Source organism: Pelodiscus sinensis, chromosome 26, assembly GCF_049634645.1.
Source record: "Pelodiscus sinensis isolate JC-2024 chromosome 26, ASM4963464v1, whole genome shotgun sequence".
Lineage (NCBI taxonomy): Eukaryota > Metazoa > Chordata > Testudines > Trionychidae > Pelodiscus > Pelodiscus sinensis.
The window spans coordinates 12,877,122-12,904,740 of NC_134736.1; the positions used below are offsets into that span (position 1 = coordinate 12,877,122).

The following is a 27,619-nucleotide window of genomic DNA, read 5'->3' on the forward strand; positions in this document are numbered from 1 at the left end:
GCCCATGCGGAGGAGTCTGTCCTGAGGCCTGAGTCTTGCTGCTTCCCCAGGCGACGGCTCCGAAATCCGGTCGCCCCTCTCTGCCCACGCAGCCAGAGGCCTCCCCGTGCCCTGCTGTGGCTGCTGCTTGGACCCTGCCAGCCCCCTCCGAACGGGCTCCCATTTACCCCACCAGCTGCTTGCACCCGTCTCACTGGGCCCATCCTGCTCCGCTCACCTGTCCCTTATCGCCCCACGGATCAGGCGCCGGGAAAACCTGCACTGCAGCCGCCCGCCGCCTCCATGTCCTTCCCTCGTGCCCGCGCCGGGAGCTGCACATACCGCAGTGCATGGGGAGCGGGGACTCGGGCAGCAGCGACCCGTTGGTTTCTCCGCTGCTGACCGTTCACTCGGGATCCCAAAGGCTCTGGGTGGATGTAACACTCCTGCCTGCGTGTGCAGGGGGGGGGTAAAACTAAACTGCCCAGCCGGGGCTATAACAGTCTCTCGAGGTGCATTGTGAGACGGTTTGAATCCTGAGCCTCTGGCCTGCTGGCCCTGCAGCTACTGGGCTAGTTGTATTGCCTGGTGGCAGCAGGAGGACAGGGCACTCCTCGTCGGGCCATACGCTGAACCCGGGCAGTTCGGCTGCTCTTCCCCACCCGCTGCTGATGCTCCACTATACAGCTGCTCTGGGGCTGCCCCGGGGCACTGGGGTGTTAGCGGCTAGGGAGGCTGCCAGCACCCCTGAGGGCAGGAAGGGGAGTGGAGGCTGGGAGCCTAGAGAACCGGAACGTCCGTCTGGGAGGAAGGCGGAGGCCCCCTATCGGACGCTCCCTGCACACGGGGATGGGGGACTCCCTGGAGCCCGACGAACCCTTCGAGTGGGGCCCTTGGGGCTGTAACCGCAGAGGTGGCCGTGCCAGCTCGCTCCACTGGGGCCTGACCCACCGGCACCCTGCCTCTGCAGCCGGGCGGGGGGAGCGAAGTGCGGCCCAGCCAGCGGAGGGGCTCTAGAATGGGATGGACGCTGGTTTCGCACCCACTTGAGGGGGAGCCAGAGCTGGGTTCAGGCCATGCTCCCCTCAGCCTGGGCATCTGGGGAGCGACCTTCTTCCCGCTGGCAGTTTCTGGGTGGGACCCAGAGCATCTCAGACAGCCCCTGCCTGTCCCCGGCCGGCCCGGGCTGTCCCGGGTCCCCAGCCTGGTGCCAGTGGCAGGACTCCTGCACTAGAGCCGGGCGCCGCTTTCATGCCTTGTCTCTCGCTCTTCCCCGCTCAGGTATCGGGGGCTGACGCTTGTGCTGACGTTCCTGTTTTACACCAGCTTCCATCTCTCTCGCAAGCCCATTAGCATTGTGAAGGTGAGTGTGGGCCGGGGCGCAGGCCCAGCGGTTTCTGCTCCTGCCGTTAGCCGCCGGCCTGCGGATGGGCCCGCAGCCCCCGCCTCGCGCCAACGGCCTGGCCTCCTCCTGCCGCGTGTTGCGGGAAAGGGGGCTCCAGACTTGCCCTTCGGGCAGCCCCTCCTGTAAGCGGGCCCCTTGCTGCGGGGCTGTTGCACCGCATGCCTGGTGCCTGGCCCGGGGGACCTCGGCCCAAGCGCCCTGCACCCCACGGGGGCTGGAAAGGCCTAGCTGGGGGGGGCAGGTCTGGAGAAGCGGAGAGCAGGCGACTGGGTGTGGGCAGCCGGGGGATGCGCAGCGCCAGTGAGCGCAGGTGGGGAGCAGGAAGCGGGAGCTGCCTCCTGTGGGCAGACGGTGCTTTCGTAAGGGGCCCGGACTCCAGCTGCTCTCCCCTGGTCTCTCCACAGAGCGAGCTGCACACCAACTGCTCCTCGCAGGGACGGCGGGCCCCCAATGGCACCAACAGCAGCACGTGGTGTGACTGGGCTCCCTTTGGTAAGAGCCGGCCCCCCCAGCTCCTGTGCGCCTGAGCCGGGCCAGAGCCCCTCCCCTCGCGTGCCTGGGGGCAGCCAAGGGCGTCGCCTCCGAGCCTGCGCCAGGCAGGAGCCGGCCACAGGCCACGTGGCTGGGAGGCGGTGCTGGCTGGGCAGCAGTTCCAGGGCCTGCTGAGAGGGCTGCCCGGCGGGAGCCCTCACCCCCTCCCTGTAGCCCGGCGTGTCCTGGGGCCAGCAGCTTCTGTGCCTCTGCTTGGCCAGTCGGGGCCCGGCCCCTCCGAGAGCCCCGCCACCTCCGCCCTGGCCCGTGGCCCCAGGAAGTCTGAGGATTAGAAACTGCCCGTGCCCCGGCAGAGAGACTGGCCGTGATTGATGGCCCCGCGCGCGGCCTTAATGTGTTTACAGCGCACTTAGGAGTCTCATTAGCGTGTTAGCAGAGGGCCGGTTCCCAGTGCACCTGGGCTTGGCCGTTGCTAATCGGCGCCGATTGGAGGCCGTTCACCGGATGAGCGGTGCCCGGGTGCTTGTGCCGTCGCGCCCGAGTACAAAGGGCAGACGTGCGGAAAACAGGCGCGTGACATGGCGCCGGCGCCGCACGGGGGGGCCTGGCGTGGGGAGAAGGCAGGCGGCTTGGCATGGCCCAGCCCCTGTGCCGTGACCTTTCCTCACTGGCCCCCCACTCGAGGTGCTGGCTTTGCCGCGCTCTGGCGTGGCTGCGCCGGTGTGTGCGGGCCTGGCCGTGCCAGGAGGCTGGCCCGGAACGCCGCCAGGCCATGGGGCAGCGAGTGCCTCTGTGCGTTAGCTGGTGGGAACAGCCCAGGGAACAGGAGAGCCCCAGCTCTGCCGCGTCGGCCCGCTCCCTCTTCGGCCCCTTGGCGGGTGGGCGCATGGGGCCTTGGGTCTGGGAGGGGAGGGGCCAGTCGATGCCAGTCAGAACCAGCCCGGTCTCAGCCCGGCTGAGAGCACCAAGCAGGAATCTGCAGACTCCTGGGCTGTGGCGGAGATGCAGGGCTTCGCCAAGACCCAGACCTAAACCAGGCTAGCGGCCAGCCGGCCTCCTAGGCCCCCCAGGTGTCCCCGGGCGCTGGGCAGGGGAGAGTGGGCAGACACAGCTGCACCGGCCTGCTGCTCTCTAACACGCGGCTTCCTCCTGCACCGGCCCTGCCTTCCAGATAAGGACAACTACAAAGAGCTCTTCGGCGCCTTGGACAACGCCTTCCTGGTCGCCTACGCCATTGGGATGTTCATCAGGTACGGACGTCGGCGCCCCAGGGCGCGTGGGGAGGGGGCCGGTACGTCTCCGCTCCTTGCCTCCCTGCTTCCCACTGATCCCCGCCCGTCCACAGACACTGAGGCTTCCCGGCGGCTGGGCCGCCTTCGCCTGGCTCCAGGAGATGTGTCCTGGCCAACGGCTGGGCCAGACGGTCTGATTCTGGCGCGCTGGCAGTCTCGCAAGGGCAGGACCGGCAGTGCAGCCAAAGGCTGTAAGCAGCCAAGCTGCTGCTGCGCTGCACCCCAGAAGTGGCTGCATTGAAGCCAGTGCAAGCCGTGCTGGGGTGGGAGTGGCTAGTGCGGTCTGACTGGGGAGTGGCTGGTCAGAAGGGGGCCGCCCCTGCAGCGCTCTGCCAAGAATTCGCTGTCTCCGTGCTCTTTGGGTGCGTGTCCTGTCAAGCACCAAGGGAAGGGAAATTGATCCCAGTTTCCATGGCCAGCTCCCTTTTCCTGGGCCGGGTGAGACCAGAGAGGGGAGCAGCCGCCTGTGTCCATCCCCAGATGGGCTGCTCGGCTCTACCTGCTTGCACTGGGCTGCAGGCAGAGCCCAGCTGAGCTGGGACTGTCGCTTTTGAAGGGTCTCTTGCCCAGCGACGCCAGGCTCCCCGGTGGGACAGACCTGCCTGTTCGCTGCCAGTAGAACCCGCGGGGCCTGGCTGGGAATTTCACCGCCCGGTTCTGTCCCTAGGATGCTCCCTCTGGCTTGTGGGCGGGGGGGGGGGGGGGGGTTAATACTCTGGACGGCGTTTGCCCCTCCCCAGGCCTGGAAAATAACCCTTGGGGCTAAGAAGTGACGCAGGCGCCGGCTCAGTCACTAGGGCCCGACCCGTGTGACAGGCTGTGGGCTCCTCGCAGGGGTGCGTGTGCGGGGCCGTCTGGCGTGTGTCCCGCCCGCCGGAGAGGCGAGGGTGGGGCAGTCAGCTGGTGGGTCTGACCTGGCGTTGCTTCCTTGGCTTGACCTGGCCTCCGCCCACAATGGGCATGGCCCAGGGCCCGGGAGGGGCCATCAGCGCTCCGTGCAGAGACAGGCAGGGCCCGGAGAGAGGTGGGTCTGAGCGGGCCATGGGGAGCCCCCTCTCAGGCTTGCCAGAATCTGGGTGGCATCTGGGGTTTGCTCCTGTGTCCTTGGCAGCCCCTGCTGTCCCTCCGCCTCGCCGCACGCAGAGACAGGCCTCGCCTTCCCCGGTGCTGGCCAGCCCCTGCTCCCAGGCGCAAGGTGCGGCTGAGCCGGCGCGGCGCCCGTGTAGGCTCCTCACGGTCCCTTCTCCCTCTGTAGCGGCATCTTTGGCGAGCGGCTGCCCCTGCGCTATTACCTGTCGGCGGGGATGGTGCTGAGTGGGCTGTTCACGGCCTTGTTCGGCCTGGCCTACTTCTGGGAAATCCACGCGCTCTGGTACTTCGTCCTCATCCAGGTAAGGAGCCCAGCTGCTCCCCTGCGGAAACCCCTTTGCAGGGCTGGCGGCTCAGTGCCCCTGAGGGAGCCGGGTTACACTGGGCATGGCCGGGCACCCTTTCCACGGGGCCGGAGTCGCGGGAAAGTCCGGCGGTGTTGCCGCTCTCCGCCGCGGCTGTTCCCAAGCGCAAGCGAGGCGCTCTAGGAAACGGGCACCGTGCCAGGCTCCCAGACGTGGCGCAGCTAAGCGGGAGCCGACGGGCCAGCCGGGGAGAACGCCAAGTGGCTGGAGCGGACAGACTGTGCTTCCCGGAGGGGGCCCTAGCCAGAGAGCGGCGCCGCGGCCACGTCCCCTTCCGGAAGGGGGAGATGCGAATCTCCGGTCTGGCTAGTTCCCCGGTAGCCCACAGGGCCTGCAGGGGGGAATTGTCTCTTCGCGAGATTCCCCCTCCAGCCCTCTTGCTACGAACCAGAAGCTGCCTCGCTCTGCCCAGCCGTTACTGGTGCGTGCGCTCCCCGGGGCTGGCTGGCGCCCACCTGCGACCCCCGGGCCAAGGGCTCTCCCTGCAGGGGCCGGCCACGGCTGCTAGCCGTTCCCCAGAGGTGCTTGCAGCAGGGCAGGGGCCCCAGGAGAGTAACGAGCAGGGAGTCCGGGTGTCTGAGCGCCGGGCCGGGTGCTGCCCAGAGTCCTGATGAAACGCATCCGGTTGGCAAGCGCTGCGCGTCCTGGCCCGGTAATTGCAGGCTGCCCTTCCAGTTCTCTGCTCCGGTTTCTCTGATAAGAACGAGGCCGTGGGACCTGCTCCCAGCGTGGGCTGCAGCGAAACTCGACTCCCAGCTGCAGAGCGGGGCCCCGTCCCGCGCCAGGGCGACCCCCGCGCCTCCAGGGCCGTGGCCACGCTGCTTGGCTTGGGGCAGGCCAAGGCGTGGCGGGGAGTCTGCGCCCCTGGCTGGGCGTGGCCCCGGGAGGGGGGGCTGGTGCACTCCCATTGGCAGGGCAGACCTGTATTTGCAGCTTTGGAAGCCAGCGGCAGCTGCCTGCATGAAAGGCCTCGTTTGGGGCCGCGCCCGTCGGCGCTCAGTGGGGTCCGGGCCGAGGCAGACGGGCTGGGTCAGGCTCAGGACCTTGCACTTGAAACACAGGCCCCCTTCTTAGTGCAGACTGACCCCCCCCCCCCCCAGCTCCTGCTCCGAGTGCAGACAGGACCCCCCCCCCCCCCGGCACCCTCAGCTCCTGCTCCGAGTGCAGACAGATCCCCCCCCCCCCCCCCCGCACGCTCAGCTCCTGCTCCAAGTGCAGACAGACCCCCCCCCCCGGCACCCTCAGCTCCTGCTCCGAGTGCAGACAGACCCCCCCCCCCGGCACCCTCAGCTCCTGCTCCGAGTGCAGACAGACCCCCCCCCCCGGCACCCTCAGCTCCTGCTCCGAGTACAGACAGACCCCCCCCCCCCCCCCCGGCACCCTCAGCTCCTGCTCCGAGTGCAGACAGACCCCCCCCCCCCCGGCACCCTCAGCTCCTGCTCCGAGTGCAGACAGACCCCCCCCCCCCGCCACCCTCAGCTCCTGCTCCGAGTGCAGACAGACCCCCCCCCCCCCGCCACCCTCAGCTCCTGCTCCGAGTGCAGACAGACCCCCCCCCCCGCCACCCTCAGCTCCTGCTCCGAGTGCAGACAGACCCCCCCCCCCGGCACCCTCAGCTCCTGCTCCGAGTACAGACAGACCCCCCCCCCCCCCCGGCACCCTCAGCTCCTGCTCCGAGTGCAGACAGACCCCCCCCCCCCCCCCGGCACCCTCAGCTCCTGCTCCGAGTGCAGACAGACCCCCCCCCCCCCCCCGGCACCCTCAGCTCCTGCTCCGAGTGCAGACAGACCCCCCCCCCCCCCGGCACCCTCAGCTCCTGCTCCGAGTGCAGACAGACCCCCCCCCCCCCCCGGCACCCTCAGCTCCTGCTCCGAGTGCAGACAGACCCCTCCCCCAGCTCCCTCCTTTGTGTCTCGGGGTGGTTCTGTCTAATCACAGCAGTGACGGGGATGCTGAGGATTTAAACGGGCTGCACCTTGGACCCATGAACGAGTTTCAGGTCGGGGCAATTAACTGGGTGTTGCTCGGGGGAAGCAGGGCAAGAGAGAAGTGACGTGTCTGTGCCGGGCCAGATCCCCAGCCTCCATGGGCGCACTGTGCGCTCTGGTGCCTGAGGCAGCCGCAGAGAACAGCTCGGCTGCTGGCTGGGAAGGGCAGGTGCTCTCTGCAGCCATGCGGGGCAGCCAGCCCCGGCTCGGGGGGGGGGGGGAGGTCGGGCTGCTCCTGGAGCCGGGGATTAGGAGTTCAAACCCCACTCCTCTATTGACTCACTGCCTTGGGCAGCGGCCAGCTCCCTGCTGCGCAGGCCATGGGGCTGCTGCCGGGCCTGAGGGCTTCTGGGGGTTCCGGACACAGTTTCCGAAAGCAGGAACCTCGCGCTCCCCTGCCCGGCCGGTGCCGAGGCTCTGGGCTGAGCCCTGCGTGTGCTTGGGACATCGGCCAGCTCAGGGAGTCGAAAGAATCCAGAGTCTCTGGTCCAGCCACTGCTGGACCCCGGAGCCTGGCAGGGGGAGGCACCGCCCCGCGGTAGCAGGGCCAGTGCGGTGGGGAGCGCAGCCCTGCGGGGCCCAGGAGGCTGTGGGCTTCTGGCCCGGCCGTGGGGCCAGCAGCCTGGAGAGCAGCCCGCACTGGGCCCCGGGGTGAGGCGCAGCCCTGGCAGGGGGGGGGGGTAGTGGCTGAGAGCGGCGCTTTCACCTCCCCTGGTCTGGCAAACTCTGGTTCAGGACCGCTCCGGGCCGCAAGGTCCCGTCTGCACCCCAGGCTTTGGGCTTGGCCCAGCTGGCACTGGGCTTTCCCAAGAAGCAGCGTTTCCCTCCAGAGAAGGAAACTGCCTGTTCCGCTGACCCGTGGGCCCTCCGCAGCGCCCATGCGATGGAGGCTCCCTCCGCCGGCCGTGCCAGACACGCCCTGGTAGCGCTTCCAGTCCTGCCCTGCATGGCCCTGAACTGGCATCTGCCTGGCTCTGCGGCCTTCCCTGCCACTGCCCGAGGGTGGGGCTGGTGTGCCTCTCGCCTGGGCACCGGCCCCTCAGAACGCCTGTGCATTGGTGTCCGGGGGCTGGAGATCCTGGGCCGGCGGGCCCTGGGGCAGCCTGACCCCATAGGGCACTGGCTCCTAGCCAGCATCTGCTCTGCCCTGCTAGCCCTGGCCCCAGAATGAGCTCCTGTGCCCGGGGAGGGGCTGCTTTCCTCCATGGCTCAACACAGCTGGCTGCTACTGAGGCATGAACGGAGACCGGCCTGTCTGGGTCGGCTCTGCCGTTACCTCCATAATCAGGCCAGGGAGTGCCAGGGCCCCTCGGGGCGGGGCTGGGCCGGGGCGCAGGGCTGGCACGGGTGGGAGCGCAGTGTCGGGGGCTACGTTCAGCGCCTCTGTCCCGGAGGAGAGCTGCCCTGGTGCTGACTGTGCGACCGGCTCTCCCCCCAGATCTGCAACGGCCTGGTGCAGACGACGGGCTGGCCCTCCGTGGTGACGTGTGTCGGGAACTGGTTCGGAAAGGGGAAGTGAGTTCGTCCCTGCACCTCGCAGGCTTTTCAAGCGCTGGTTGCTCCATGGCCCTGCGGAAGCGCCTGATTGCTCCCCGGGCAGCGGCAGGAAGAGACCGCTGGGCTAGCTGAGGTTTATGGTCACGGGGCCCTGGCCTGCCTCTTGCACAAGGTCCCGCCGTGCAGCCTTTCTGCCGGGCGGAGCCCTGAAGTGCGGAGCTTTCCCGGGCGGGCTCTGCAGGCTGCGTGTCTCCCGGTGTCCTGCGAGGCTGCGCTGCTGCCTGTCGGCGAGGGCCGGACCCTGCGGGTTCAGCGCTCGGGGCCTGTCTTGGTCACACCCCACTGCCACTTTGCATGATGGGGCAGCGCCCAGCGACCCCGCCTGTTGCCCCTGGCGGGCTGTCGGGGAGGTGCCCAGCTTCCTCGCAGCAGTCACGAGGACCCCGTCTCTGCCATGGCCCCCCTGCGGCCAGCCCCCATTCCCACTGCTCCCAGCTTTGCCCTTCCCGAGTTTTCCCCCTTCCCCACTTCTGTGGCTGCAAAGCGGCACGTTCTCCCTGCTGCTTGTGTCTGGTGCGGCAGCCTTGGGGAGCGTGCCAGCATCTCCTTCCTCACCCGTCAGGCGGGAGTCCGCTCTGCAGCGGCCCTGGACTCCAAGCAGCCCCGCTCACCTGCTCTCCCTCTTCCTGCTTCTCCTTTGCTGGCCCTGCCGCCTCTAGCAGCCTCCCTGGAGCAGGGGGCTGGACGTGACCTTCTGAGGTCTCTTCCAGCTCTGTGGTTCTATGGATCTGGGACCCTTTTCCGGCCGGCTCGGGCTGGTGCTTGGCCTGCAGCTCTGGCTAAGTGCCGCACTGGCCCTCGCGGTGCCTAGGGAAGGGGCTATCCAGAGTGAAGTTGGCGGGTCTGAGCTCCCAGCCTCCCGGGCAATGCTGGGGGCTGCCCGCAGTCCCGTCTCGAACGCCCTCCTGGGCGCTGGCAAAACGTGAGTGAGGCTCAGGCCCCGTGCGTGGGCTCCCTGCAGCAAGAGCGCTTCTCCCGGCCCTCCTTGGGCTCGCTTGGTCCCGTCTCTGTGCAGGCGCTTTGTACGGGACCCTGCCCCTCCCTGGGGATCGCTGGTTGGAGCGGGAAGGCGGGTGCTCTAGTCGGTGGAGCCGGGAGCCCCTCTGGGCCGGGTCTGGGGCCAGGGCTGAGGGCCGGGAGGGCGCTGAGTGGTCCTCACTGGCCAGCGCTGCAGAGGCCAAACTCACGGCTCCCTCTCGTCCTCCCGCAGGAGAGGCCTGATCATGGGCATCTGGAATTCCCACACCTCTGTGGGGAACATCCTGGGCTCCCTGATCGCTGGCGTGTGGGTCTCGTCCGCCTGGGGCCTCTCCTTCATCGTGCCCGGCATCATCGTCGCCATCATGGGACTCGTCTGCTTCCTGTTCCTCGTGGAGTGTGAGCGGGGCTGGGGCAGGGGCGGTGGGGCCCGGGGCCCGTTGCTCGCCAGCCCGGCGGGGCGCTGGCTGGTTGAGTATCGAGGGCAGGGCTGGACCGCCCCTCCCCCTGGGCTTGGCCTGAGGCAAGCGCGGGGGAAATGGTGACGGGGCCGGGTGCTGGAGCCGGCGCCTGGCCTGTGGCGTCAGGCTGTGTCCGTGCTCCCCCCAGAACCAGGCGTTACAAGGGGCCGCGTCAGTCGGGGGTGGGCCGAGCTGGCTGCGAAGAGCAGAGTCTGGGCAGGCCACCCCCCCTCACCCCCCAGCGGGCTGGTGCTCTGGGCACAGGCGAGCTGTGGGGCAGCCAGTGCTTGGCAGCGCGCCGGGTCCAGAGCCCTTGTCTGGCGGCCGGTCGGCCGGGGTCACAGGCGCGTGTGCAGACGTCAGGGCTCTCTCGAGGCCTGGCCCGCCGGGGACGGTCCCGTGTAGCTTGGTCGCGGGGCCCTGCGGGAGACCAGGGCAGGTCCAGAGCAGGGCTGTGGCCGCCAGGGGCGGGTGAGGCTGGCTCCGGTGAGGGCTCTGGCGGCACAAGGCAGCATGGAGCTCGCCGGAGGGGGCGCTGCCCTGAGCTAGGCCCACGTGTCTGAGCTGTCGGTGGCAGGAGCAAAGGCGCAGAGAGGCAGGAGAGCTCAGTGCCTGGGCACTCGGACACCCTCCTGCCCCCCACAGGTCTCTGCTGGAGGCCTGGGACGGTGCCTTGCGGAGGGGATGTCCTTCCCGCCCGCTCAGATTGCAGGAGTCCCCGTGTGGAGCGCTCCCGGGGGACCCCGGAGCTACAGACTCGCGGAGACTGGGGCCAGACCCGGGCTCACTCAGGGCCTGAGGTGCCGAGCCGGAGACACAAGTGCCTGCGTGAGGCGCTGACGGCCCAGGCTGTCACTGGGCTCAGAGCGGGACGCGGTGCATGGCGGGCAGGCCCAGCAGCAGCGGGTAGCCAGGCTGGGCAGGGAGGGGCTGGGCAGGGAGGGGCCTGCCAGCCTCTGGCTGCCAAAGCTGGACTGGACGGCGGGGTGATAGTGCAGTGAATTGTCCTGCTCTGGGGCAGCGGGCAGTCGGAGGACGGGACGCTGGGCTGGAGGGGCCATTGGGCCGACCGGGCTGGCCGTTGCAGTGTCATAGACCCCTCTCTGCATCTCTAGGAGCCTAGGTCCCTCTGTCCCTGTCTCTAGCCTGGCTCAGACAGCCCAGAGCAGCCTTGCGCTTCCGACCAGGTGCACTTTGTATGGGAACGGCAAACAGCTGCTGCCATCTAGCGGCTGAGCCCTGCCTGGCTGCCGGGGCTGCCGGAGCCCTTACGGCCCGGGCTCCCTTGTGCTCTGCTGGCCGAGCCGCCTGCCTGGCACATTGCCGTAAAGCCAGGCCCCTCCTGCCCCTCTGGGGATGGCCTGCTGGCAACGTGGCCTTCCGCCTCCCCTCCCTTGGAGACCGTCAGTCGCTGGCCTCTGGCCTCTGGCTCTGAAATGCGGGGCCGCGAGCCTCAGCTGGGGGGCTGCGTTAGTGCCCAGAAAAGCTCTCGGCCGGGGGACGGGCTGCAAGGGGGCTACCCGCTAGGGACCGCTGGGCTGGCTTCCCACGGCGCCGGTGCCCTGGGGCTGTTGTGTGGCCGTCACATGGAGTCTCCTTCTCGTTCCAGACCCTGAAGATGTTGACTGCAGCCCGCCCCTCCACCACGTAAGTGACGTCCGCGCCGAGCTCGCCGCGCGATCCGGCCAGCGCCGGCTTCCCCTCCCCCTCAGCAAGGGCAGGGCTGTTCCCGGGGAACGTGGCACCAACCCCCAGCGGGTTCCCGCTTCCCCGGAGTGCGGCTCGAGGGCTACGGCAGCCCCGGGACAGCAAGCTCCGTGGGAGTGGGCGAGGTCCCCGGAGGGGAGTCTCAGCGGGGGCGTTGCCGGTGGGGCAGTTCGCTGGCTGGAGCCTAAGCCGTGTTCGCACCGCTGCCCGGGAGGCCTGCATGGGGCTGCCCTGCCTGGGCCACGCTGGTCCAGACACGAGAGTGGGCTCTGAGCCTCCCGACTTTCCGTGGCCGTGTGGGCCCCTCGCTGGGCGCGTTCGGGGGCTGGAGACCTGTCCGTGCGCGAGGGCGCCAGGCCGGGCATGGGCAGACGGGCCCTGTTCCCAAGGGCCGCCGACAGCCCCTCGCCGCGTGCTTGAACTTTTTCGAAAATGAAACTTCGTTGAAAAGTGTTTTGTCCCCTGCCCCCATCCACCTTCTCCATCCCCCCAGCCTGCGGAGGCCTTGATAGGAAGGGTATCTCTCAGCTTTCTCCCTGCACTCCCAGCTAATAGGAAAACTGGGCTGGGGTGACGAGAGGGGAGAGAAAAAGGAGTTTGCGCTGTTGGCAGGTTTTCCTCCTGAAACTCAGACGCCTCTGGATCTGTGCCCAGCTCTGACAGACGCACCTGTCACTGGTGTGTGCGGTGGGATTAGCCACATAGCCAGGCACAACTGTCACGGTGCGAGCCCCTTCCTGAGCAGAGCACCCCACGTCTGCAGTGGTGGGCTGCAGTGCACCTTGGCACCTGCTCCAGCTGCGGCCACGCCACGGGGCCGCAGAACGACACTGCTGTAGTCCACGTAACTCCGTGTGGACGTTCGTCCTGCCAGCCTCTGGAAACCGGCGCTGTGGGGCGGCTGCTTGGAGTCCCTGGCCTTGGGACCATGCCCTGCCTGGGGCTGCGTGGGCAGGGGCTGCCCATGTGAGCTGACTGGAGTCGCTGCTCCGCCTCTCGGGGCTTGGGGCTGCCTGGGCCACAAGGTTCCCAGCGAGGGCCCCTGTGTTGGTGGCAACCCCCCCCCCCCGCCCGCAGCAGGGGCCCTCGGTGTTAGGAACCCCTGGAGCTGAAGGGCGTGGCGCACTCACAGCCACCCCTCCAGGCTGTCGGCCGAATTGGCGTGAGCCAAGTGTTTGCGGCATGAGGGCATGGCGCAGCCTGGGGGGGCGTTTCGTGTACATGCGGCCCCGTGGGTGGGCCTGGCAGGCTCGTGGCGCACTCGTGCGGCTAGGCCGTGCTTCCTGCTACCCTGCTTTCAGGCGGCCTCGGAGGAGAAAGACCCTGACGCGACGCCCTCCGCGGATGACGGGAGCTGTGTCTGCGAGAACGCTGAGGGCGCCACCGTGGGTCCCAGAGAGCCAGCTGAGCAGCCGGAAGCCATCAGCTTCCTCGGAGCCCTCCGGATACCTGTGAGTAGGAGCCAGGCTGCTAGTGGGTCAGGTGTGTTCCGAACAGGGGCCCGGTGTCCTGTGGCATCTGGGGGCCACTTAGCTCGCGGCAGAGCCTGGACATGTCCACGGTCCCCTGACTTCCCACAGCGGCCGGTGCCAGCGGGGCCACGTGTCTAGCGACCCGCCCTCCGCGCCGTCCCAGCCTTTAGCCAGCAGAGGTGCAGGGACGTGGCTGGTGGCCATTGATGGACCCACCCTCCGGGAGCCGCCGTGGCCCCTGTTTGCTCTCCCTTGTAGCGGAGGCCTTCACCGCGGCCCTGGCAACAGGCTCCATGTGTTGACTTTGCCTGGCGCCCGGCACGTCCCTCTGTTTGCTTTGAGCCTGCTTCCTCCTCCCCGGATGGGTCGCCCGGGTGTATCTGGAGGGGTAAATGGCACTTCAGGCTCCACGCCGGCCCCCGGAGCCGACTCCTTTCCGACCGCCCCAGCCGTTTCCACCTCCTCACACGGAGCCGGCCGACCCCGCTGGCTGCTCCTCTGGGCCTTTGAAATTCTCGCGTCACTTTTAGGAGGGGAGCCCCGGCCCCTGTGGGGGAGGAGTTAACCAGGGCAGCCCCGTCGACTGGTCGGACCGCAGGGCGAGAGGCGCCGAGGCGCTGGTCCTTCAGCCCTGGCCGTCCGTGACCCCGATGGGCTAGTCCCTCTCCCGCCCCCAAGAGCAGCCCTGACTGTCCATGTCCCTGATGGGCGGGAGGGAGGACTAGCCCCTTCAAAGCAGGAATCGCCTGCTACCTGGCCACCCTGTTCCGTGCAGCCCCCGTCACTGCAGGAGCCGAGCACGTCTCAGCCCCTGCGAGGCGAGGTACAGAGGAGAAAGGGGGCGTGGGAACACCACTAGGGTTGCTGATTAATCTCTGATCCCTGGAGGCTCCGGGGCAGTCCTGGGAGGTTGGCAACCCTAGACACTGCACGGCAGAGAGAAGAATCAACTTCAACCCCTCAGAGGCATTTAATGAACGGGGGGGGGGGGGGGGGGGGGGCTCTGAAACTGTCCGAGTTTTAGACCCTGGTACAGGATTTCAGTCTGTTAATTTCAATTTAAATACAGTTCAAGCAGGCCACGCACTTTCTCAGCTTCCAAAGCGGGGGAGGCCGCTGGCTGGGGGGGGGGGGAGGCCGCTGGCCGCAGTCTCTGCTGCCGGGGCAGAGAATTTCTTCCCTCGCTTCGGATTGCTCCGGCTCAGTCCCAGGACTCTCCGCCAACGGGGAGACCCCAGCGGGGAGCTGCTTGTTCTCCATTCGGAGCCTGGGGCGGAAATGGGGGCGAGCGGAGGAGGCCTGGCCTAGCCTGGCTCCGTGCGCTAGGGGCGTGCGGGAAGGTGAGCGGTGGTGGGTGTGCCGAGTGCGTCAGACCAATGCACATGGGGGGTCGTGGGGAGCTTGCTCGGGGCACTTGCCAGTGGTGTTCAGAGGCCGTTCTGGGTCTGCCGTGCTCTGCTCCCCCGGACAGCGAGAACTCCGCAGCTCCTAGGGTGAAGCTGTTCAACTGTCCCAAGGGAGCGAGTTAACACCACTGATGCACCAACATCCGGGCTTGGGATGCAAGCACGTGGGGGGGGGGGCAAGAGGATGGGGATCCCCTCTGTGCCTGGGGGGTTCTGACCCTGACTCCTCTCCCGCCCAGGGTGTGGTGGAGTTCTCCTTGTGCCTGCTGTTTGCAAAGCTGGTCAGTTACACGTTTCTCTACTGGCTGCCGCTCTACATCGTCAATGTCGGTGAGTCCCCTGGAGCTGCCGTGGGGGGGGGGGGGGTCTCGTTCTCCGCAGGGCTTCTTGCTGAGGAATCGTGCTCAGTGCGCTTAGGAGCAAGCGAGCCCCGACTTCCCCGAGGACCCAGTGTGGGCTGAGGGGCACTGGCAGCTCCGCTCTCGTGCCAGCCGTCCCCAGTGCTGCCCGTCCTGGTGCGGGGCCGAGCCAGGGCCCTGGATGCAAGTGGCAGGGTGCCTGTGCCTGGAGCCAGGGGGGCAGGTGCCTGCCCATGAGAACAAAGCGTCTCCTGGGCTCCCCCAAGAGTTCATGCCGCTCCCGAGCGAGCCAAGTGCAGCCCAGTCGCTGCCTGTCACTTAGCCCCCGCCCCGGTGCAGGGGGACCGGCCAGAGCTCCCTGCCGGGGAGCGTCTCTGCTGATCTGTCTCCTTCCTTGCAGCTCACTTCGGCGCCAAGGAGGCCGGAGACCTGTCCACGCTCTTCGACGTTGGCGGCATCCTAGGTCTGGCTCTTCCTTCCCGGCTTGTCGCCTCGGGGGGGGGGGGGGGGGGCGGGGCGGGGCGATGGCCGGGGCTCCGAGGAGATTTACCCCTGGCTGCGGGGGGGGGGGGGGGGGGGCGATGGCCTGGGGCTCCGAGGAGATTTACCCCTGGCTGCAGGAGGGGGGGGGGGGGGCGGCGATGGCCGGGGCTCTGAGGAGATTTACCTCTGGCTGCGGGGGGACCCTCGCTCAACCCACTTACACCCCAGCTGGCGGAGGTGCGGGCTGTGAGACGGGGCGCGACTCCCAGAGGCTCAGCGACTCCCATTGTCAGCCGGAGCTCGGCGACCGGTCACTGTTCCGCTCGCTGGCGGGCGTCGCCCCGGGCCCTGGCTGCCCACGTCTGCGCTCGGCTCCCCGAGGGGGTCGCCTGGAATTGTCCCCTCTCTGGGCTCGACCTCGGTGCCCAGCCGGGGTGTCTGTCCGCCGGGCTCCCGGCACCTCCGGGAAGGGCGTGGGGAGGCCGCACTGGGAGCAGGCGCCAGTCTGACCGGAGACTACCCAGGGCGTGACTCTCTCCCGCAGGCGGCATCCTGGCGGGTCTCATCTCGGACTACACGGGCGGCCGGGCCACCACGTGCTGCGTGATGCTGATCGTGGCTGCTCCCATGGTGAGTGCCGTGCTGGAGCGCTGGTCACGGCTTGGTGTGAGCCCTGCCCTCTGCTCCTCCCCGAGCCGCATGCCTGCCCGGGCTGAGTGCCCTCCGGGCGCCACGTGACCCATGGCTGGCTCCGTCCTCCAGGAGCAGCGCACTGCGGGGCTCTTCCCGGAGCGAGGCTGCTAGAGCCCCTTGAACCGTGGGGCGCAGGAGGCCATGGAGAGCCCTTCGCCGCCGCACCCTGCTTGCTGCCCCTTCTTAAGGGTGCCACCCTCCGGCTGCTGCGTCCCGCGCTGGCGCTCGGCTGCAGGACGCTGGGCTGCTCCCTGGGGCTGCCCTGTCCTGCCCTGCCCTGCCCAGCTGGGCGCTGGCCGTGTGCGCCGGGCAGGGGGGCTGCAGTAGGAGCCTCTTCGACTGCTGCCCCCTGCCTCGTCGCTGTGGGTCTGGAACCGAACATCCGTGCTCCCCGGTTTCTAATGCGCCCTTCCAAGTGAGGCTGGGCTCCCTGCGGGCTCTTGGGCCGCCCAGAGGGAAGGAGGGTGGGAGCCAGCGTGACCGGATTGGGGAGGAGCTTAGGGTGTGGGTCCTGAACGGCAGGGGGGCTCTTCGGGCGGCTGTGAATGGCGGAGCAGCGGGGCAGACCTGCTCCCCTCTTCACTGCACGGTGGCTGGGGCAGGGAGGCCGACGGGGGCCCTGCTGTGCCTGGCACCCGGGGTCCAGGACTGCCGGCCCCTGCAGCGCAGTGCTGGGGAGACCAGCCCGTTGCCACTTGCCCAGGCGCTGCCTGCCGAGTTCTCGCGTCTCTGGCACTGGAGCGGGCAGGGCACTGCTGGGATCTGCTGCCAAGAATCCAGCCCCGGGGAAGCCGGCAAAGCGGCAGCTGTCGCCGGCTGTTTGTGCCTCTCAGGTCCATCTCCGGCCTGCATCTGAGCAGGGCCCTAGCGGCAGGGCTCCTCCGGCCAGCCCGGGAGCACCCAGGGGACTCGAAGCGAAGGGGGAGGGGTTAACATGGTTGTGGCTCTTTCCCAGGGGCCCGACACGGGACGCCTCCCCTCCCCCCCAGCCATGCAGAACCGCACGTCCCTTTGGCTCTGCCGCTGTCATGGACTCCCCGGTTGTGCCCCGAGAGACCCCCCTTCCGTGCCACAGCCCCTGGGGAGTCTACTTGCTCTGGACCCCGAGGGCCTCCGCTCCCGGGGGATAATGCAGCCCTCTCCTCTGTCCTCGGTTTCCCGGCTGGGACCAGCTGGGCAGGCCACAGGGGTCCTCTCTGCAGCCCATTGTGCCCCCACTGGCCAGACCCAGCTGTGCCCTCGGAGCTGGGTCGCTGGGTCTCCGTTCTCCAGGGCACAGCACGCTCCCTCCTCACCTCGTCAAAACAGCACCCCCATAACCTGCGTCTCCTTCTTGCTTCCAGCTCTTCCTGTACAATCGCGTGGGCCAGAGCGGGATCGCCAGTTCAGTGGGTACGTGCAACGGCAGCCCCCTCGGGTTCCTGGCTCCTGCTCTCGGGTGGCCCCGTTGCCCGCCATGAGCCGCCCGGCAGAGCTGTGGGCGGGGCGGCTGGACGCTGCTGGCAGACCCCCATGCTGGGTGGTTCCCGGCCGTAGAGTGCAGCCCACAGGCCAGTGTCTGCGCGGATCGGGCCAGGCCCTTGGCGGCCGCGGGCCGGAGGTGCTGCGGTGGTGACACGCCTTCTCTTTGCAGCCATGCTGATTGTGTGCGGCGCCCTGGTGAACGGGCCGTACGCGCTCATCACGACCGCGGTCTCGGCGGACCTGGTAAGATTTACGTGGCTGGTTTGTTTAGGGCAGCTCTTCACTTGCAACGCTGCAGCCTTTCCACGGAGGCTCTGCCTGCGCCGTGGGGGCCCTCCTCTCGGGCAGTTCTGTCTCCGCCACGGCCAGTAGGGAGAGGCCCTTCCATCCGCCGGGCGGGAGGTGCAGCTTTCTCCCACCCTGTGCGACGGGGCCCCACCAACCTCCTGTCCTCGGGCAGCCCTCGTCCCTCTTCCCACGTCAGCCTCTTCCCGCCCCTCCCTTTGATAGGTGAGGCCTTCGTAGAACCACAGAACTGGGAGGGACCTTGCGAGGGCATCAAGTCCCATCCCCTGCCCTCATGGCACGACCCATCCCCCCCGACAGGCGTCTGTCCAACCTGCCCTTAGATCTCCCCAGTGATGGAGTCCCCAGCCCCCCAGGCAACTTATCCCAGGGTTTCACCCCCCCCGGACAGGCAGGAAGTTGTTCCTAATGTCCAACCTCAACCTCCCTTGCTGCAGTTTGAGCCCCTTGCTTCCTGTCCTGGCCTCAGAGGCCTAGGGAACAATTTGTCTCCTTCCTCCTTGTGACCCCCTTTTAGATACTTGAAAACGGCTCTCACGTCCCCTCCCAGTCTGCTCCTCTCCAGACTGAACACGCCCAGCTCTTCCATCCCAGAGGCAGCTTTTTGTGCCCCTCCCTCCACGCAAAGGCTGCCCTGTCTCTGCTGAGCTCTGGCGTGGAGAGGTGTTACATGCGACCCGCATCCTGGGCTGCTCAGGGCTGCCAGTCCCTCCCCACCCCGGGCTGGGATTGCACACGGCCCGCGTGCAGGGAAGGCAACCTGTGGAGAATTCCCGGCTCTGGTGGTCGGGTCACGCTCGGCCTGAGATCGTCCGAACAGGGGCAGTGCCAGCTGGTGACCAGCCCCGCTTGCTCTGTTAGCCTCGTCCTGTCCCTGGCTGTGGCCCTGCCGTCAGCAATCGCCCCAGCGTCCCCCTGCAAGGAGGACTTCCCCCTCTGAGGAAGGGGAGCTGCCCACGGGCCGCGTGTTTCTCCCCGAAACGCCTGGGCCCTGCGCGCTAGCGGGGAGGTAGCACGCGCTGCGGAGCGTGTCTGTCTGACTCCGGGGCAGCCGGTGTGCGGCTGAGAGCCCAGCCTGACGTGGCAGGGCAGTGACTCGCAGGTGAGAATGGCACTTGCCTGCTCCAATGGACGGTCCCTACCGGACCAAGGGAAGGTGGGGCCGGGGGAGGGAAAAGGGACTCCTGCTCCTGTTGGCTTCAGTGGCCTGGCTCTGACACCCCGTTGAGATTCCTGCCCTTGAACGTGCGGCCTTAATGGAAACCAGCTGGATTGACGGCCCCGGGTTCCGCTCTCGCAGGCTGGAGACCGGTCCCGGACTAGCCCAGGAACCAGCGTGGGTCAGGGCTCTGCTTGTGCCCCCCCCTTCTCACTCCAGGGTCTCTGTTTTTACTTCCCCTCCCCCACAGGGAACTCACGAGTGTCTCAAAGGAAACGCAAAAGCCCTGTCCACCGTCACGGCCATCATCGACGGGACCGGGTCTGTAGGTCAGTGCGGCTGCCCTGGCTAGCGACTTCCTGCCGCCGCCGGCACACCCGCTGCGCCTGGCCCCGGCCCCAGCAGGGTCTCTGCTTCTCGCGCCCGTTGCCCCAAGCCTGTGACTGGGAACGGTTCGGGGCAGCTGCCCTCTGGGGGTGGGGGCTCATCGGCGGAGCAAGGGGGCAAGGCCCAGGGATGGCTCCGTTCCTGTGGCCCCGGGGTGGGAGCTGGAGCTGCAAGGAGCTTGGCAAACTGCCACGCAGAGTCCGCTCCATTGCTCAGAGGGGCCCCAGCGCCCAGGAATAGCCCGGCCTGGCTCGGGCGAGGGAGTGCGGGGCACCCAGGCCTGGCCGGGGCCAGGGAAAGCCACCGCCGGCTGCTCCAGCTCTCCCTGAGTCGGGCTGTGCAACCCGGTGTGGAGGCTGCTCCCTGGAGCCAGCTCCTCCCCTCCCGTCTGGCCCGGACGCAGCGTGTGGCCGGTGCCCGAGGCAGGGCCGGGGCGAGTCCCAGGGGAGCCTGCAGAGCAGCAGGGGCTGCCGAGGTGGCAGTGGGAGCAGGGGAGACGCAGGCCCGGGGGCTGCAGCCTGCCCAGCGTGGCCCATGCAGCTTTCACACCTTGCTCCACGCGTGGCCCAGACTTGACGGGGCGGGGGCCTGTTCTCTGCCCTGCGGGTGCCCCTGCCCTTGGCTGGCTGCCCAGGCTGGTTCATGGCGGTGCTCGTCCTTCGCAGGTGCTGCTCTGGGCCCCTTGCTGGCAGGGCTGATCTCTCCCAGCGGCTGGAACAACGTCTTCTACATGCTGATAACGGCGGACGTGCTGGCTTGCCTGGTGAGCGCTCGGCGTCTCGAGGCCCGTCGCTGGGCCAGGGCTGTGGCCGCGTCACAGGCTCGCTGCCTGGCACGGCCAGCGTTCGGGTGGGGCCTCACAGGATGGGCCAGGAGCTGTGGTGATGGTGCTCGAGCGTTCGGCGCAGCTCACCCAGACGGTACCCGAGGGGGCTCACATGGTGTCTGACAGGCGGCCCCAAGGCCCTGGGCAGGCTTGTCCGGTAGGGGGAGGTAGCCACGTGGGGAGTGTCAGCCAGACACACGGCTCTTTCCTGCCCCGCGCTGGCATGTGGGGCTGCCTGGGCTGAGGCTCCGTGGCATTTCCAGAGCCTAGAACAGCCTCTGGGGAAGGCAGGAGTGCTGTCGGGCGCCTGGTGGAAGTGGCGGGCTCCGTGGGACGCCAGGCACGAGGCATGGCCTGTTCCAGCCGCAGCGCTGAGTTGTTGCCCAGCAGGTCCCTTGGCCGGTGGGGAGTGGCTCCTGGATGTGGAGCAGCCTTAGCTCTGCCCTGCCTCGCTCGCTGGCGGCATCCAAAGAGAATCCGCATCGGCCCTCCCCCAGCCCCGCCTGCCGGTGCTCCTGCTAACTGGCCGGGGAAGGGGCCAAGGGGGCTAGTGGCCAAGGCTCAGGTCTGGAAGTAGGGCTACCTAGCTCTACCGCAGACTGTGTACAGCCGCTAGCACCCCACGGAGCCCCCTTGGGTGGAGTCTGCTCTTGCAGCATTCGCCCTGCACCCCCCTGCTCTCTGGCTCTCCACGCCCGTGAGGCCGTGACGGTGCTGGGAGCAAGCCGGCTCCTGGGCCTGGCCACGTCCCTGCCGCACACCCTGTCCGCAGCGGGGCCCCCGGCTCCTCGGCTCCTGTGGGGAGGGGGGGGGGCTTGGCGCCTGTGCTGCTCTGCGAGATCAGGTTGGAAAACAAGATGGCGGCAGAATAGTCCCGGCGCTGGCCAGTTGTGCGAGGCCTCCGAGCGTGTGCAGGACGCCAGGCCTGAGTGACTCGTACAGCCGGGGACCCTGCGGCTCCACTGCCCCATTGCATTCAGCACTCCCGTGAGAACGCTCTCCCGCCACAAGCGGGGCGTCCCCGGCACGGTGCCGATGAACGCGCAGGACTCCGCGCCCCGAGTTCGGCCAGTTGTGTGCGTCTCCCTCCCGCCGGCCAGGGCGGCTGTAACTTCCGGGCTGGAGGCAGACTCATCTGGAGCGTGTCTTCTCTTCCAGTTCCTTGCCCGCGTGGTGTATAAGGAGGTGAAAGGATGGTGTGGCTGCTACACAAGAAAAAGAGGGTATGTGCTTCTAAAGCCCCATGGTTGGGGTGTATTTAGGGCTCTGCCCTGCATCCCTGTAGCACGGGAAGAGACGGCCCCCCCTCTGCCCCCAGCGGTGTGTCCTGGCTTGGCCGGGTATGCGGCGCTGGGCCATGCCACGCGCCACTGGAGTTTGACACAAAGCAGGTGCCATAGACAAGGGAGCGAAGGTTCCCGGGGATTCCCCTCTCCGGCGGCAGGCCCTGCGTGGAGAATGGCACGCACCCCAAATGCTGCTGTAAATGTTTTTGTCTTTGTCCAGTCTCTGATGGACCCCCTGTGTATTCCCCCCCCTCCCTGCATCCTGTCCCCGAGCATGCCGAAAGGAGAGCCACGCCTGGTCTAGTGACACAGGGGCTCTGCCTGTAGCCCTGCAAAGCAGAGACGCCTACTAAACCAGTTGTCCTTGTGTGTCTTCTTAGCTCTTCTGTGGCACTAACACACGCAGTAGTGTTGGATGGGAAGTAGTTTGGTTTGTGAGTATCTCCGGTGCTCTGCTGCTGCCGCTAATTCTGTCTGCGATTTGTATCTTGATTCCTTTCTCTTGGCATTGGGGGGGTAGCCGTGAAGGTGCCTGCTCCGGGGCTAACTAGAGAAGGGCAGAGACCCCAGGCACAGCCGTCCTGCAGCAGGCTCCCAAAGGGCAAAGAAAGGGTCCAGTGCGGCCGCCAGTAGCCTACCTTTCCAGTGCCTGCCTGTGCGCTGGGGCTGAGCTGTGCGGCTCGCGGACAAGGGTCCTGCCTTGAAATGCCCAAAGGCGCCCAGCCTGGGTGCCAGCTGTTCAGTGCGAGGCCGGAGGGGCCGCCAGGGTGACACTAGCCCTCGGGAAGTGGCCAAGTGCCTTGCCAAGCAGTCGGGTGGTACCCAGCAGACCTGTAACGATGTGCCTACCAATCACAGCGCTTCCCAGCTTGTCTCGAATGAAGCTGTAATCACGTGTCTGAATCCAACCCGCCTGTCCTGGGGGCAAAGCAGATTGACACGACTGTGACTCAGTTTCCCAGAGGCCAGCTTTGCTCTCTTAGCGGCCAGTTTCTGGTGGGGCAGGGCTGTGCTTTGCCATGGGGAGAAGGGAGCCTGGTGCACTCTTGATTATGTTCACAGGTAAAGAGATTTTTTTCGTAGCCCTATTACGGGCCCCTGAGTTCCGGTAAGTTTGGCCTAAGTCAGCCCTGGTGTGGGGTGCCCGGGTCCCTGCTGCCTCGTCACTCACGGCCCCGGTCTAGCCTCTCCAGCCGGGCGGTGGTGGTATCTCTGCGGCCCCCGTTTTTCCTTCCACCCCTCTGCTTGCACACGGCCCCTGGCCCGGACGGGGTGAGGTGAGCGGGGGAGGCCGCGCGAGGGGCCGGCTGTGGGGCCTGGCACGGGCACTTGCTGAGCAGCCCCGGCTGGACCTGGGCCGCGGGGGCCAGCGCGGCGTCGGAGGCGACAGGGATGCGAGAGGCGCCCGCCCTGGCCTGGCCATGCGCCGGGGGCTGGCGCTCACCCAGCGCTTGTTCCCGCAGATTTAAAGAGTTCTGACCCGGCTCCGTGACCAGAGGCAGCGGCGAGGGGCAGCGCTGGGCTTCGCTGGCAGAACCCACCTTGGAGGCTCCCTGTGTGCAGGGGAAAGAATTACGGAGGCAAAATGAACTGGGCAGAGGCCGCCTCAGCCCCAACCAGCCCGGACTCGAATCGCTGGCAGCGGCTCTTCCGAGGGCAGGGCCCGGAGAAGCGGTGGGTGCGCCGTGGGCCGTGGGTGCGCCGTGGGCCGTGGCTCGGCCGGGAACGGTACTGGGGCCTCTGCCTCTCTCTGCCGCCTCTGCTCCTCCTTTTAATAATAAAACGGTGCTAAGCCTGTGCGCCCACGGAGCTCCTTTCCCCTGCCACGGGAGGGAGATGTTCCACCGGGGCAAGGGGACTGGCTGGGGCCACGGCTGGGGCCACGGCTGGGGTGGCTGGGCGGAGGCAGGGGCAGGGGCTGCTGAGGTCTGACCTTGCCTTGCCAAGATCAGCAGTTTTCTCGTGGCGCCAGCAGGCCTCAGGCCGGACGACACCCCAGGTCTGAGCGCCCTGGCCGGCTTTCTAGATGCCTCCATTGTGGCAGGCTGGCGAGAGCCGCTCGGGGGCGGGGCGGAAGGCTCGTGGGTCTCGCCCGCCGGACGCTCGCTCTGCCCAGGTTTGCAGGCGGTCGCTGCGCCCACGGGGGTGCTGACGGGCTGTCAAACAGGCAGCGCCTGAGAATTGCAGTGTTGGGGAAAGACAACGGGCCGCCGGGCGCCCCGGGCCCGAGTCCTGCTCACACACAGGCCCGTGGCCGGCAGGCAGGGCGTAGAATGCTGCTATTTGACTGGAGAAAAGGCTCCGTTTCCACGTTTGCTGATACACCCAGACAAGGGTTTGTCACGCACCTCGCTGCTCTCCCAGCCCCCCCCCGCCACAAGGAAGCAGCGTCCCGCCGGGCGGGGCCACCAGCATCTCCCCTCGGGGCCCGGCGGTGACCCTGCAGGGTGCCTTGTAGCTCAAACTCAGGCCGATCTGCTCAGCCCTTGTGCCACGTGCCCTGCAGCCGCAGGCCAGCGCCAGGTGTCCTAGCACAACGGCAGCGACTCCTGGAAGGGCTGGGCGGCTCCAGCACCGCTCTGTGCACGTGCCAGGCGCCCATGGGAGCTTCACGGGGGGTTACTCTCCTCCAGCTGCTGCATGTCCAGAAGCTTCTGACTAAGGCATTCCATCCCCTGAGCCCTAGACTGCTTGATCTTTAGACACCGGCAGCTCCTTGCTCTGCCCCCGCCCCGGAGCCGGTGCTGATCGGCTCGGCGCTTCCTCTAGCGCCCCCCGCTAAGCGATATTCTGCCACACGTTTGCTGCTCCATTGCCTTGCCAGGGATTGGTGTCAGGCTGCTAAGACTTTACCCTTTTTAAAAATTGCTCCTTTCCAATCTTCAGAAACTTTCTTCGTGTTCCCAGACTGACTGAAAACTAACAGTGAGCCCGGCCAGCTTTTAAAATTCGTGGGTGCAAGTTATCGGGAGCTGCCGACTTAAACATGCCTAACGTTAGTAGCTCGTGTTTATCATCCTCCAGAGCCAAAAGCAGACGGGAAAGTGTGTTCTCCCCATCACATGCTGAGCGTGGCCTGTTTGTCCAGGCATACGGGACAGAAATATTTATCGAACGCATCTGCCTTTTCTGCGTCTTTACTGATGGTTCTTCCTTTTCCTGTTGCTAATGGACCAGCGCCATTATCACGATTCTCTTTATTCTTAATAGATTTTAAAATCTGCTGCTTATTGTACTTTACTCTGTCGGACACGGGTTTCTCCACACGTCCCTGGGCTTTCCTTTCTTATTGGCCATGATTCCCGTTAACGTCTCCTTTCTTCCACTTGTTTATATTTTTTAAATTTTTTTTACAGCTGTCTTCACTTTCTGCCTAACGCAGGTTGTTTCTGTAACCAGCACAGCCTTCCTTCTCAGTGGCGGACTTGCGGCTTTTTGAATTCTACCTCCCAGCTGAGAGAGCTCAGAACTTTGTGGAACTGGTCCTGGGAAGGCACCCAGCAGACCTATTGCCTTATTCTGCTCGCACATTGTAGATGCGCTCAAGGCATGATCGCTTGTGTCCTAGCCCCACTGAGTTTTAGTTGTTTCTTTTCACCCGCTCGGATAAGAAATTGTCCCGGGCTGGCTGGCACACGTCTCCGATCCTGTTGGGAAACCCCAGTGATGCTGGAGCAGGGACAGCACGAGCCCTCCAGCTTATGTCACTCCCACTGAAGCCCCTCATGCCCACGCACTAAAGAGCCAGTCGTCCTGCTCCCTGCACTGATCTGTTGGCCCTTAGCAGCTAATAGCCATTTTGTGCTTTATTTGCGGGCGCTTTGATCCTTGAGCTTTTAACTTCGTCTCCTGTGAGCTCAGAGGCTGGAAAACAGGTCCTGCCACTCGGGCTCCCTACAGCCGTCCTACCAGGGCAGTGTTAGCTTTCCAATCACACGACTCATCCCACCAGGTGGCGGTAGCACCCGCTCCATTGAATTATGCTTGTAAATGAGCAAGTCTGATTCTTGTTACCCCCGGGCCCGGGTCACAGGCAATGGGGGAATTTCTTCTCTCCACGGCCTCCAGTTCCACTCCGAACGTTCTCAACAGCTCGACGCTGCGCTGAGTGCTCAGATCTTCCCTCTTTTTACCCCCCTTGGCTATTGGTTTAACCCCCCTGGCTACTTGAGCCAGCCTGTCTCCGGGGAGATTGGTCCACCCTCAACAGTGGTGGAGGCCATGCAGACTAGGTAGCTCCTGCTCCCCACGGCAGACCCTCCACTGCTGAGCTGAACCCTTGCCAAGGGACCCACCGGAGCCTGCCCAGTGTGGCTGCTGCAGCAGGGTTTGCATTTGGCGCAGGGGCCAGGAAAGATCAGTACAAACTCCCACAGGTGCCCAGCTGTTCTCCGGGCGCTCAGATGCCAGGAGGTGAAATTAAGCATTTTATTTATGTATGTGCCTTTCAGTAGCACTGAGGAGCCCCAGACATGGCCCAGCACCCTAGCATGCTGGGGCTGCCCAAACCCAACTCAGACCGTTCCTGCCCGAAGAGCTGAGACTGGGAGTCTGACGAGACCCCTGAAGGCAGCGGGCAGATGGCGGAGTAACGGGCTCCAAGGAGATAATGCTGATGGGTAGCATAGCTGGGGTTTCAGCTCACCAGCAGCCAGCCCTGGCCATGTTTTTCCAGGCATCATGGCAAAGGAGATTTTTGGGAGGGGCTTGAAGAAGGATAATGAGGTAAGTGAGTATTCATGGGGTGTGCCCATGGGGGTAAAAGAGTGGGTGCCCAGCACCTCTCAGCAGCCAGCTCCCCCCTTTCCGCCCAGCACCTCCTGTCTGCTGGCCTCAGCCACCAACTCCTGCCCCTCTCCCTGCGCCACCGCCTGCCGCACTCAGCTGTTCTGCAGCGTGCAGCAGGCACTGGGAGGAGGAGGAGCAAGGATGGGACGGGGTGAAGCGAGGGGAGGAACATCCCTGGGACACAGAGGAAGTTGGCACCTATGGGAATGCACCCGAGACACATGGGGCAGCCAGGGAGAAAGCATAAATGTGAGCCAAGGAGGCGGCACTGAGGGCTGATCGGAGAGGAGCATGGTTAAAAATCACCTAGAAAAGTGAGATGTCTGCAAATCCCCAGGGCCTGATGAAATGGACCTAGAATACCCGGAGCTGATAGCTAAAGGCTCGTGTACCTCCTCTATCAACTTTGAAAATCATGGAAGACAGGAGAAATTCCAGAAGGCTGGAAAAGGGCAAATCTAGTGCCCATCTATAAAAAGGGAAATAAGAACAACCCAGGAAACTACAGACCAGTCAGTTTCACTTTTGTGGCAGGGAAGATAATGGAGCAAGTAATTAAGGAAATCATCTGTAAACACCTGGAAGACAATAAGGTGATAGGTAACAGCCAGCATGGATTTGTAAAGAACAAATCATGTCAAACCAATCGGATAGCTTTCTTTGATAGGATAATGAGTCTTGTGGCTAAGGGAGAAGTGGTGGATGTAATATACCTAGACTTTAGTAAGGCATTTGACACAGTCTCGCATGATATTCTTATCAATAAACTAGGAAAATACAACTTAGATGGGGCTACTATAAGATAGGTGTATCACTGGCTGGATAACTGTACTCAGAGAGTGGTTATGAATGGTTCACAGTCATGCTGGAAGGGCAGAACAAGTGGGATTCTGCAGGGGTCTGTTTTGGGACAGATTCTGTTCAATATCTTCATCAACAATTTAGATATTGGCATAGAGAGTATGCTTATTCAGTTTGCAGATGAAACAAAGCTGGGAGGGGTTGTGACTGCTCTGGAGGATAGGGTCATAATTCAGAATGATCTGGACAAACTGAAGAAATGGTCACAGGTAAACAGGATGAAGTTTAATACAGACAAATGCAAAGTGCTCCACTTAGGAAGGAACAATCAGTTTCACACATACAGAATGGGAAGCGACTGTCTAGGAAGGAGTACGGCAGAAAGAGATTTAGGGGTCATAGTGGACCACAAGCTAAATATGAGTCATCAGTGTGACGCTGTTGCAAAAAAAGGCAAATGTGATTCTGGGCTGCATGACCAGGAGTATTGTCAGTAAGACATGAGAAGTCATTCTTCCACTTTACTCTGCGCTGATTAGGCTTCAGTTGGAGTATTGTGTCCAGTTCTGGGTACCACATTTCAGGAAAGATGTGGAGGAATTGGAGGAGATCCAGAGAAGAGCAACAAGAATGATTAAAGGTCTAGAGAACATGAGCTTGGAGGGAAGACTGAAATAATTGGGCTTGTTTAGTTTGGAAAAGAGAAGGCCAAGAGGGGACATGAAAGCAACTTTCAAGTATCTAAAAGGGTGTTACAAGGGGGAGGGAGAAAATTTGTTCTCTTTGTGTGACGGACTGGGCCGTGTCTGGGCACAGCTGAGGGCGTCCGCTGAGGGCAGATTGCTCAAATTCGGGGCTCCTTACAGCCCCCAGACT

General features: G+C 65.4%; 1 protein-coding gene across 2 annotated transcripts in view; it reads left to right on the forward strand.

Annotated features, from left to right (window-relative positions):
* Nucleotides 1-22,953, forward strand: part of SLC37A2 (solute carrier family 37 member 2) — a 37,626-nt gene extending 14,673 nt beyond the window's left edge. Inside the window, exons 2-19 of one of the 2 annotated variants that reach the window (XM_075909295.1) lie at nt 1,261-1,342; nt 1,789-1,876; nt 3,048-3,126; nt 4,424-4,559; nt 8,049-8,125; nt 9,378-9,544; nt 11,216-11,253; nt 12,615-12,764; nt 14,431-14,521; nt 14,951-15,013; nt 15,578-15,663; nt 17,070-17,118; nt 17,360-17,433; nt 18,906-18,984; nt 19,708-19,805; nt 21,027-21,091; nt 21,535-21,588; nt 22,618-22,953. In XM_075909295.1, the coding sequence (XP_075765410.1) occupies nt 1,261-1,342; nt 1,789-1,876; nt 3,048-3,126; nt 4,424-4,559; nt 8,049-8,125; nt 9,378-9,544; nt 11,216-11,253; nt 12,615-12,764; nt 14,431-14,521; nt 14,951-15,013; nt 15,578-15,663; nt 17,070-17,118; nt 17,360-17,433; nt 18,906-18,984; nt 19,708-19,805; nt 21,027-21,091; nt 21,535-21,580 (1,468 nt within the window). In that variant the 3' untranslated portion in view covers nt 21,581-21,588; nt 22,618-22,953. The remainder of the gene's footprint in view (nt 1-1,260; nt 1,343-1,788; nt 1,877-3,047; nt 3,127-4,423; nt 4,560-8,048; nt 8,126-9,377; nt 9,545-11,215; nt 11,254-12,614; nt 12,765-14,430; nt 14,522-14,950; nt 15,014-15,577; nt 15,664-17,069; nt 17,119-17,359; nt 17,434-18,905; nt 18,985-19,707; nt 19,806-21,026; nt 21,092-21,534; nt 21,589-22,617) is intronic. The other variant, XM_075909297.1, reaches the window with a different exon arrangement.
* Nucleotides 22,954-27,619: the final 4,666 nt, after the last annotated feature.